Source organism: Ursus americanus, chromosome 7, assembly GCF_024610735.1.
Source record: "Ursus americanus isolate L20-20 chromosome 7, mUrsAme1.1.p, whole genome shotgun sequence".
NCBI lineage: Eukaryota > Metazoa > Chordata > Mammalia > Carnivora > Ursidae > Ursus > Ursus americanus.
This window is the reverse complement of record NC_142133.1, coordinates 48,512,919-48,525,430: the sequence shown is the minus strand read 5'-3', so window position 1 is coordinate 48,525,430 and position 12,512 is coordinate 48,512,919. Positions and strand designations below refer to the sequence as shown.

Here is a 12,512-nt window from a genome sequence, read left to right as displayed (position 1 = left end):
AAAATTTTTTGAGGGGGAGACTTTGGCTATTCTAATAATATCCTGGGGATTGTCCACTTTAGCTTTCTGGCACTCAGTTTCTTATTCCTTAAACTGAGGAAATTAGAGAAGTTTAGTCCTAAAGTCCTTTTTGACTGTTTTAGAATTCTAAATTACCCTCCCAAAGTTGAATTGCCAAGTCATTTCAAAATACTTACTCAACGTTCACTTTCATCAAGCATTATCCTTGTTCTAAATTATGTTTAGAGTTGATGCACTAATACATACAGTACCTTTTCTTAAATTACTTTCCTGACAGTAACCTACTTAAGAAATTTCGATTGCAAACCTATAGTAACATACTAAAGAACTTTAGATTGCATAAATTTTTATTCTGCAGGACAGCGCTGTGCTGTAGTCAAAACCCCCTTCATCTCATTTCCTAGTATCCAATCAACGAACCAGTAAGTCCTGCCTCTAGTTCTAAAATATTTCTGGAATCTAGCCAACTTCTTTCTATGCCACCTCTACCACCAATTTTCCCCTAGACTACCATGTGTCTAACTGTCCTGACTTCCATTTTTGCCTAAATGTTCTGCCTCCTACTCAAATTTATTCTACCACAGAGCAATCTTTATAAAATATAAATCAATCAGGGTGCCTGAGTGGCTTAGTCAGTTAAGCATCTGCCTTCAGCTCAGGTCATGATCAGGTCCTGGGATCGAGTCTTGCATCAGGTTCCCTGCTCAGCAGGGAGACTGCTTCTCCCTCTGCCTCTGCCTGCTGCTCCCCTTGCTTGTGCGCTGTCAAATAAATAAGATCTTTTGTGTGTGTGTGTATATATGTGTACATATATAAATACACATATATATATATATATATACACATATATATGTAAACACACACACACATATGTAAATATATATATAAATAAATCAGATCATGGCACTTCACTGCCTATAAGAATTCTATGTGGTCTGGTCTCCGCCAACCCTCTCCACTCTTCTCATTCTACTTGTTCACAGTGCTTCAACTACACTGGCTTCCTTTCTGGTCTTCAGATGGTCTAAACTCTTTCCTGCCTGCACCTTTGTACTTGGTATCCCCTCTCTGGATAGTTTCCATGTGGCTGGCTGGTTCTATCCCTTCACTCTCAAATCTGCTCTATTGTCACCTCCTCAGAATCTCTGATTACTCTTTCCAAAGCAGTGCCACACAAGGCATCCCCAACTGTCATCGCACTACAATACTGCATTTAACGCTTTATTTAAATTACTTTTTTATTGTCAGTTTCCTCACAATGAATCGCACACTCTTATGGGCAGACCCTGCTTTTGTGTCCACTGTTAAACCTTATAAAGCAAGGCACACAGCAGATGCTCAAATAAGACTGGTGGAATTTATGAATGAATGCTGTTAGCACTTGGTTATTTCAAAATAGCTATGTCAGTCCTATGAGTTACCCTTAAGAGCCAGGCAGTAATGCTCACCAATGTGTCCAGTGTATATTTCATATTCAATAAGTATTTGTTGGAAAGATGGATGGAAGGATAGAGGGAAGGAAGTAGGAATGTGCTGTCTTTACAATGGTGACTCACCATACCAAGGAAAAGATCTGGAGAGGAGTGGTAACACCAGCGCAGTGCTTACTTAAGAGCACTGGGCTTTGGTGGCAGACCTTGGTTGGAATCTGGTCTCTGACACTTCTAGCACATTACTTAAGCTCTCTGAGTTCAGTTTCCTCAACTGTAAAATGAGAATCATGAAGCCTACTTTATAGGGCTATGCTTTACCACAGTGCCTGGCACACAGATTAGCCGACTCAAAGCAGAAAAATACAAAAATTTTCTCAGTATAGTCACCCATGTGTTACAAGTAGCATAACTTAGGATGCTTTTCCTTTTAGGAATGAAATATATCACTCTAGAAATTTCTAAGGGTTAGCTCAACAGGGATAGAGCTCCAATTCCAAAACCCATCTTCACGTGCACACCACTGCACTGGCCTCTGACTTGACAAGGGTCAAGGTTTCTTCTTACCTGAAGAGTTTTCCCTGAAGGTCTTCTATACCAGTCATGGCAATAGTTCCTCCCTGCCAGCAGACGGAGATAATATAATTGAGTGTATGATGGTAGTCTAAAAAGGACACTGCTGGCTCACACTACTCAGCAGACTCTCAATTAACCAAGCAATGTCCTAACTCTGAGGAATAGTCTGCTAGGCAGAGAAGACCTTCAAGGAACCAGATGTTACTGGCAAACAGGCTGATTCTATGAAAAAGTTTTCACCAAGGCAATCAAGAGTCTTGTCTACCTAATCCCAAATACCTGTCTTCCAAAGACCACCCTAAAAGTAAAATCCATGCCAGTCCAACACATCTGGGAAATCCAAACAGTGAGATGTGTGCCAAGTATGTCACTGTACTCACCTTTCACTCCCATATTTAAATGAACTTTCTTTCCCCACCTCTTCCTTTACCTGTCTAGCTCTTTTGAATCTAGCCCCAGCCAGTGTTTTCAAAATTTACCTGATTACAAGAACCACCCAGGATAAAAAAAGAAAAAAAGAAAAAAAAAGAGTATTTACTGATATGGAAAAATTTTCACAACATACTGGAAAGGAATCAAGGAGGCTATAGAACAGTTTGGTTTTTAGTTTGTTTTTTTTAAAAGGCCTCCATGATTTTACAGGGGGGGGGGGGAAAGACAGGAGGACAAGTATTCCAAAATGTGAATAGTGAGTGAGAGTCTGTGGGAAATATGATTAGAAGTGATGTTTCTTTTCTGTTTTTCTGGGTTAAATAGAAATTTTAAAATGAGAATAACTTTTTTTTAATGTGAGAATCTTTTGACAAGTAAGCTCAATATAAAGGAGAATAACCTTTACAGTAACAATAATAAAAAGAATTTCTAAAAATGCCAATACCCATCTCCAGCCAATCTACCATTCCAATTTCCTTTAGACTGAGAATTTGACTAGTACAGAGTTTAAGAGCTCAAAGAGACATTTTTAAAATACCAATTTAGTTTCTCATTTTAGGTGCAGAAATTAAGCTCAAATAGGTTATGGGAACTTATCTCCTAGCCAAAGTTTAGGCTTTTTTCAAAAATAGCCTATATGGTGCCCAATAATCAGTTCAGCAGCACGCAATGCTACTGAGCCAGACAAAATGCTGACCGAGTTCAAAAAGACATGCTCCCTGCCCTTGAAGAGGAGGAGTCAGGAACAGAGGATCACTTACGTATATATTACCACATTTTACACACGCCTCTTTGAAGGCTATACATTTACTTGCTCAATTACCTGTTCCATCACTGATAAGCTTGTCACTGTGAAGAACTGGCACCTTCTTCCATAGGAGTTTCCCTGACCCCAGTCCTGCCTGTAGCAGCCCAGGATAATTCTTCAATGATCCATCAGGGTGCCATTTCCTATTCCCTAGCCCCCCTCCTCAACACATCATGTGGTTCTCCTTTTCCTCTCACCAACTATTTACACTGATGCATTCTCCATGACAGGCTACAGCCAATCAACATCTCCAAACTAGCCTTTATTACCTCTAACCCAGACTGCTAACAATTTATCCAACGTCAAAACCCAACAAGTTATTACTCTACTCTGTTTCTCTCTCAGCTTCTGATACTGTGGATCACTTGAAAATATCCTCCGTAAGCTTAACTCCAAGATACAAGAATCACTTGCTTGACATCCTCACTTCACAGTCCCTACTACATTACTTCTCCCTTGTAAACTTTAAGGCAAAAATGAAAGTAGTAATATTAATTTCCAATAATAACCTCTTCATTCTTTCCTGAACAACCTGAGGTGAGGCCTACACATTTGGAAGGAAGATAGAGATATTAGATATCTTGGTTTACAAAGTTTTTGGGTCAAGTGTCAAAGTTCCTGTTGCCTATACACAGGCTTAAGCCTTAGGAAAGCCAATCATCTTTGCCAGTCAGATTCTTATATATTTGTGTAGCACAGTGCCTACTCTGGTTCTAGCTGATGTTGTGGTCCAGTCTGCCCTGATCCAGAGCCCTAGGTTCATTAACCGACTCTGGCCCACTCCCATACCATTTCTCCTTGCCTTACTTCCACAAATCCCAAAGTTCCCTCTAAAGTGCTGCCAACAATCTTAACACCAGCTTGGTCAATTTTAAAATTCTAAACTCCAGCGTGGAGCACAGCATCATAAAGGTGTTTTTGTCACTGTACCATAAATGCATCTGGACACCTAAGTTGTAAAAAAAGTTATTTGTATTGTAATAGGTCCTAAGGATTCAACTCACCTAAAAGAGAAACAGCCTTAAGTTTCTTGATCTAAATCCTAACCAATTCAGAACAGAATTAAATCCAGTACTTGAACTCACAGTGGCATTCATACCAACCTATACTGTTCTGGGCAGAAATTAGTAACGGCAAACCAACCATTTCCTTTAAAAAACTAGTATGTCTGTTTAACCAACCATAAATTATCAATCAAACCTCTCTATTACTGAGGAGGGGGAGTCCCATTTCAATACTTACTCAGATTTCTAAGGTTCTCCCCCCCTCCTCTCATGCCAGGCTTTCTTCCAGTTTGATACACACAACTCAGTTTACCCTCAAAAACACTCCTTATGGGTGAAATTATCAAGTCTATTGAGAATTTTCAGCAAATATCAAAAAATAAAACATATTTTACACAAAAAAAAATAGTTAACGAGAAACTTATATTATCTCCATCTGCTTGAGTGTAGAAATTATGGCCAAGATCTGGAACTAGAAAAGAAGAGCAGAAAAGACGGCACAGCATAGCACAGAGGAGAGCTTTAGAACCACTAACAAGCTGGCCACGCACCATCAGAGTTAAAGAACCTTTTACATAAGTGACAAACGTAAGTCAGGTTACCTCAGAACAAGATTTTGCTTGTTTGGAAACTAGACTTCCACTATTCTCAGAAGACTTGCGTTTTACAGCTCCAATTCTTGTAGAATTACCTAGAACATTTAAAAATAGGTAGGTTGGCTTCCCTGTTTCTCTTAACATGAAAAGGAGAAAGAGGAAAGACAGGAAGGAGAATGAAGGCTTTAATCAAATAATATCTTACCACATGTCACAAAGTTATCATGTACAACTTCGACATGAATCAGCGATGGATCGACAATTTTCAGAGCTGGAATCTTAAAAATAAACAAAAATACTAGAAAAATTAAAAATGCTCAGAAACATACCAGAAATTAGCTCTGTTAACATACAAGAGAAGCTTCTTACAAATAATTTCTTTTAAAAACAATCGTTCTATGTCTTTTTCTACTCTATGTTTTAGTATAAAGTTAATAAAGCTGTTTAGCTCCTGTAAGATACTATAATTCCTTTTTAGAATTATCCCTCTGTCAAGTTATCCTACATGCAATTAGCATCATCTTTTACCTCCTCACAGTTGACTTGCAGAGTTTTTGATGCTGGGTTTCCATTTACAATGGTTGCAGAAAACCACTGAGTAGATGGGTCCAAGCTATAAATTTTTACTTCTGAACCAACTAAGTTTTTGTCACCTGAAAGAAAAAAATTCCTTAGAGTAACCTGCATTATTTCCCAACATACCATCATCCAGGATAGTATTTTCTCAAGTCTTTTAAAAAAAGCAGTAGACAAAAAAAAAACATTAAAAGAGACTGCTATAGACATGAGAAGAGGACATTTCAGCAAAGCTAGGAAAAATTTAAACTTTTTATTTTAAACTTTTAGGTAAATTAATAGGCAAATGAAATAAAAAGTAACTATATTTATTCCAGCATTTGTATAAGACCAAGTAGTACCAGATAACTCATTGAGCCCTAACTCACTGTCCCATGCAGAGTTTTAGTGGATCCAAATTCAGGAACCCCATCAGAACTGATAAATCTTACAAAATACTTACGACTGTGAAACTGGCCAGGAAACTCAGTGATATATGGGAGGATCAGGATTTCCAAATTCATGTTCCACTGATTTAAGACCGAAATTTCAAACACATCAAATTCCACGTCAACATACAGCTGAGCTTTTTTAATATTTACCTTACTAGTTTTCACATAAGCCCTGAGCTTTCCAAATTTCAGAGGCTTTAGAATATATAAGTCCTTCAATCATCTAGTTGCAGGAGGAAAGTAAAAGCAATTTCTAAAAAATTAGAAGTCTCAATGAGATAATGAGTGAGGACTAAAATGTACCGTCTTACAAGCTAATCACTGGTCAACTCACAAACTGTCACCAACAGATAAGCTACATACCTTGTAAAAGATGGCTTTCATCCAAATGTTTCACAATCAAAGCTTGAAATTCTTTACTGACATTCTGATTATCCATAAGGGAAAGTCGAAGACTGTTAACATCCTAAAAGATGGAAGAGTACTGTATTTTAAGGTAGCAAGTAAGAGCTGTTTAAATTCCAGTGGACATTTCAATCAGCTTAATGTCAAAGTACTGTCATTAGCCATTTGATGGCACCAAACCACTGCAACTCCAATGAACTTAATAGGTCAAATAGTAGGAATCCATTAAATAATCACAGGTATAAGGGAGACTAAAGCGAAGTCACCCCAAGCTAAGAGCATGACAAATACTAAGAGTGGCTCAAAACATAATTTTAAATACAAAACAACTTTGAATATGGTAAATATAATAAGGAAACAGACGAGCTGGTCAACCAATGGGAATTCCCAGGGGCAAAACACACACACACACACACACACACACACACACAGAAGCACATAGATATGTAGTGTCAATTTACTGAAATTGTTTTTAACAAATCACTTCACACAGATTGATTTAACCTAACTAGAATTCCAAATGCATTTTGTTTACAAACGGTAAAGGGGGGATGGTGAGGGACAAAATCTGAATGAACAGCCTAAGTTTTCGGCAAGCCAGTTTTGAAACACTCAATTCTTGGCAGCAGCTGCATTTTGGGCACTATTCCATAGTCTTTTGGCTTTGTGTGCACACTAAGTTATGATAAATGTATACAGAAACTGTCAATAGGAATAACCTGCCAAACACAAACTATAAAGCACAGAAGCCCTTCTAATATCAGGCCTTCACGCTTTTCTGACACTGTGAAATGGATATACAGTGGCCAAAAATAGTTCATCCATTTCTCCCACTGGGAAGAATAACTAGTCTTTCAGAGAGACCGTGCTGGAAACATGCATTTCTTAAGCCAAATAACATTAGACTTAACCCAAGGTCTTCAGAAGAGCTCAACATTAATTATCAGAATGGGCCATGTATGGGTGTTTTGTTTTTTTTTTCTCATGCTATTGCAATTTCAAAAAATGTAAATGTGTGCTCCAATTCCTACCAAGAGATAAATAGCACATTAATGGGGAGAGCCATAAATGGCTCATGAACAAGGCAGAATAATTCTTCTCTGCCTAGGAGAGTTTGAATGCCAGATAGTTGACCTGGGTATTTTGTCTTTTTTCTTATCCACAGATAAGTCAAATTCAATCCAAACAACAGACCTTAAGGTTCAAATCCAACTTCTACATATGCCAAATGATTTTCAGGTTCTCTGTGAATTATTTAGGGCAAGCATTCTACTGCAGTAATCACATCCCCCAACGTAGTTTCATACAGTAGAAGCCTAATATAATCATCCATATCTACAAGAGAGTGCCCCAAAGCACTGAACTTTGGCCACTATTATCATCAGTGAAAGTCAAGAGCACACATCATAATCTCCCTCAATTAATATTAATAGTAATATTCATACTGATAGCCACAGTGCATCTCCCTGAGAACAAATAAAAACTAACTGATCTAGATTTTGCTTTTCTAATCTCAAGAAACAAGTTTCTACTTGTTTTCTACTTGGTTTCTAGAAGTCCTGCTTTGACTGAAAGGCTTGGACACCCAAAAGAGGTAAAGCAGAACTGTCCAGAAAACAATGCTGAGAAGCAAAAACTACCCTATCACTAAGTAAAGCAAGGTATCCAAAGCCCCTCCTGTATGTTCTTTGGTCCTTAAGAGCAAGTCATTCATCCTTTTAAGGCAGAAAAAATACCAACATGCCTACTTGACATCATGAAGGTAACCTGCATCTGAAATTAGCTTAAGCAAAAGCACCTTCTTTTAAACATTAAACATTAAACTTTCTATTAAACATTAAAATAAGGTTCAGAATGTGGACTTTGTTTTCACTCACTTCCGTGATACAAAAATGAGACTTGAGTAGAGAGAAAGCCAGTGCTTTGGGTTTTCCAATACAGGCACATCAATGGCAATGACCATGGGCCCTAAACGGCCTTTTAACAAATAAGTGACTTTAGTTTTTGTACAGTCCACAGAAACATGTCAGGTCACCAAATGCAAGTGGGTAAAGGGATTTTCATAAATGACATCTACAAGATGAATGTTATTATATGACCAAAATTATTCCTAAGGAGGTAATCACTGTGTTCTTTCCCTCTTTCCAAACATTTACATAAAGAAAATAATCACATATAAGCAAAACCCAAGAGCCTAAATGTTAAGAAAAGGATGGGAGTTTTGCAAGCTAAGTGGAAAGAACATGCAAGTGCTCTCAATTCTCATTATTCATCATAGCTCTGTTTCACTACATCACCACAAACAATTAATGAATAGGGAACCACTGCTCCTAGTGGAAAGATAAGGTTAGGTTCCTTTGAGCCTCTTGGTCAGTTTCATCAACCAACCTATATACAACCATGTATTACGTGTGTGTCTGTGGAAGACACATTATTTAATATATACTGCTGCATTACTAACCTGGAAATCACAATCAACAGCACTATAACTCACGGCTGAATGAAACTTACCTAACATATACATTTCCTCCCTAAGACACATCACGGCCTCCTTGCACGTAGGAACACTAGTTAGCACTTCAGCACTACATTTGGTATAGTGAAACCACCAACAAAAAAAAGTACAAAAATTCAGCACTAAACAGACCTCAAAAAGCACATCTGTTTACAGTATGAGAGATGAAATAAGAAGGCAGAATGTGTCACCTTATCTGACTTCAGCTGGGAACACTTCTCAGGTAACTCACATTTTTCACCACTCTGCCAATGTCTGCGAATGACCATGAGAGTGCCTAAGTACTGATTTGGGGGTTATAAATATATTCTAGCAAGTAGGCAACTTCCCACATATAGAATACATAAATAATGACTGCCACATATGGATATGGATACATGTACATGTACATATATGAATGATAATCAATTTTTTAAAAATTATTTTCATATCACCTAGGTGTTTCCATACATAAACACACACTATCAACTGTACTACCTCTGTCCTTCCAACTCTAAATGGACAGCACCAACCCAATGGATAACACTGAAGGATGAAGTCTAACAACTAACTGCTGATGAGATGGGTCCTTTTCTGTGTTAGGTATCTATTGGAATTAGAGCAATCAACATCAGTATTCTAGTTTTCATATTAAAAAATTTATATTTCTATCTTTAGAGTTTAATATTGTTTTTATCTTTTACCTGTATAGGCTTCAGAAGGTCTTTAGAAAGAAATACTCTTTGTTGATCTCCCAGAAAGCGAACAGACGTTATGGATCCCAAACCAGCTTTGTCTAACAGAGACTTATACACCTAGAAAAAAACAAAATGCTTTGGCATCACAACTCCTACCAGCATAATTCTGAAAATGGGGACTAGCACTTTCCACACATGCAGAGAGATAAAACCATTAAGTTTTTTATTTACTGCTGGCATCTCGATAACTATTTACGCAACCACAACAAGACTGCACAATTTTCAACCAAAATCAATCATTTAAACCAGACACACATTTGGGAGTCATTAACATATAGGTCTGGGTTCAGAAATAACACGGCTTCTCCAAAATTTATGTGAAAAATTGTGTGTATACATTTTTTTGGGGAGACAGGGCCATGTTTTTAGCAAATTCTTAATAGCTGGGGAGGAGGGGGAGATACAAAGGGCAAAATACAACTTTAACCAAAACCCTGTACCACTCAAAAACCTCCAGTTCTCACCCACAGGCAAAATCTTAACTTTGCTAGCACGGCATGCTAGACCCTTCACAATGTGGTCAGCCTTTCAGCCACCTTCCTAGCCTTTCCAACTGTTTAAACCTGGCCCTTCCACTGTTAAGCCCTATGTCTCACAAAACCAGAATTGTCCTCTCCAGACACTGATCACTCTCATCTTCTAACTACACCAGATTTACAATGCGGAAATGGCATAATCATGTACTATCAGTACTTTCAGAGCCAAAAAATATTATGAGTCAGAAAGAACCTTAGAGGGGCGCCTGGGTGGCACAGTGGTTAAGCGTCTGCCTTCGGCTCAGGGCGTGATCCCGGCGTTATGGGATCGAGCCCTGCATCAGGCCCCTCCGCTATGAGCCTGCTTCTTCCTCTCCCACTCCCCCTGCTTGTGTTCCCTCTCTCGCTGGCTGTCTCTCTCTCTGTCAAATAAATAAATAAAATCTTCAAGAAAAAAAAAAAAAAGAAAGAAAGAACCTTAGAGATCATGAGGCCAAGACCGGCAACCCCTACAGGAGCCAGGCAACAGCCAGATTTTAAGGTATACTCTCCATATTTTAAAAGTAAACAACTAATCCAAATTTTCTTAAAACTCTATGAAGGTCAAGCCAAATACACATATATATGTACGCCTATATACATATGCTGGTTTCTGACCTAGACATTCCCCACATTACCTCCTTCCCCATTTTTCAAGTGAAGAAAATGAGGCAGGAGAAAGTCAAGGGCCCAGAGTTACAGGGTGCCTAGCAGGGCTGACAGGAGATTCTGGGTGCTCTTTTGATTCCTCTACCTTGTCATGTACCTGTACTATTATTCTCCAGAGGCCAAATATAGGCATTACATATACATTTTCCTTGTTTCACTCATAACAGCTTAAATACCCTGTTCTCATAACCCCCAGCCGTACTCACTATTGCAGGCCATTGAACAACCCGTTCAGAAATTTCAGGAGACTTTCGTTCAGCCAAAACCAAGTTATGCTCTACTAAAAATGCTCTCCTTAGAAGGCTGTAGACTTCTATCCATCTTCTCTTCCTCCAAGATTCCCCATCAAACTCCACACACACCTAAACAGAAGTGAAAAAAAGCAGATTCAAGTAATGAAAATAAACATGGAAAACGCCAAAGTTGAATTATACCCTTATTTTCTACCTGAATCTTTATCTAAATGCGCTGTCCCTCTTTCCCACCCTTACTTCCCTTCACAGTCCACAATAAACCAACCAAACAGGTTAATCTAACCATCCAGCTCTGGATCCCAAATCATTTTGGGAAGCAGCAGTCAAGGGTTTTGGAGGCCAGTCTCTGCCCCAAAATAACTTCTAGGAAGCCCATACAGCAAAGAACCCCCACGTAGGTTTTTACATATGTTAAATACCAGAGCTTTGAGAATCAAAAGAAAGAAATTTGAAACCCTAAAAAAATACTTATTGGGCGTCATTGTAATTCTAAAATGACACTGTGGGCTTAAGATGACCCTCCCATCAGCATAATCCACCACTTGTTTTGCATCCCTTTGGTATGCATAGGACTTAGTCTTAAAAGATCTAGTAGACAGCACATCCTCAACATCCCTTTCAGTTGAATAAACTGGGAGTTGGGAGTCAAAGACCACTTTGCTAAATATACAAATAGTTGATAAACTGACCCTACAGTTAAACTCCTTCAATATTTGGTGTAAAAATCACTATTTTTATTTGACTTAAAATCCCCTTTCTTATTAAAGAGGCCTCTCAGTTTTAGTTTCCAAGAATTAATGAACACATTAATCCTAGTCATAATTTCATAGACAATCACATCTCCCTTTCCAAGCTTAGTTTAAAAAAAGATTTAGTTAACTTCCATTCATCTGTCAGAATTCGATTAAAAAAATCCTTTCCTCAAAGAAGCCTTCCCTTACCAAAGAGCAAGCCCCCGCCCCCAAAAGAGAGTTCACTTTGTTAATTGCACTCAAAGCCCTATACTTTTCCTTCCTAGCACTTACCCACACTTTGAATTATTTATTTGTGGCTAACTGATTCACATAAATTCTAAGAGGTCAAAGTCTATATCTGCTTTTACTTACCACTGTACTTCACTGGTATCCAGTCCCCAGTCAGTACTCAAATACTTGTTGAATGAATAAATTTCTCTCTGAATTGGACTCTTCATCTGTTACTCTCAACCATTTAGCAAGTAGGACATTCCCAACTGGTATATCACTAGCCCCAATCCCAAACCTTCTCCGGTTTTATGGCTTTATAATATCAATTTTTTTTAAAAAATCAATGAAATTTAAAACCCATCCTACCCTTCTCCCTCAACAGTAAAATCTGCATCCCTAACTTTCAGGCAACTTCCCGAGAAGATGCATATCTTCTTGGCATGGCAGGCTTTTAATCTTGTAGTTATCAGATCATCCATACAGATGTATGAGCACCTACTCTGTGACAATGCCTGTGTTACACTCTCTTTGGTTCTATGCATTCCATCCATCACTATACCCAATTAAATGGTCCTTCA

General features: G+C 38.2%; 1 protein-coding gene across 2 annotated transcripts in view; it reads right to left on the bottom strand.

Moving 5' to 3' along the window:
- The window catches only part of KDM3A (lysine demethylase 3A), a 56,518-nt gene that overhangs the window by 37,951 nt on the left and 6,055 nt on the right, over positions 1–12,512 (bottom strand). For both annotated transcript variants that reach the window (XM_045808869.2, XM_045808868.2), the window contains exons 3-8: positions 10,922–11,077; positions 9,478–9,588; positions 6,238–6,340; positions 5,396–5,520; positions 5,073–5,145; positions 4,874–4,962 (exon numbers count right to left, since the gene is read on the bottom strand). In XM_045808869.2, the coding sequence (XP_045664825.1) occupies positions 4,874–4,962; positions 5,073–5,145; positions 5,396–5,520; positions 6,238–6,340; positions 9,478–9,588; positions 10,922–11,077 (657 nt within the window). The remainder of the gene's footprint in view (positions 1–4,873; positions 4,963–5,072; positions 5,146–5,395; positions 5,521–6,237; positions 6,341–9,477; positions 9,589–10,921; positions 11,078–12,512) is intronic.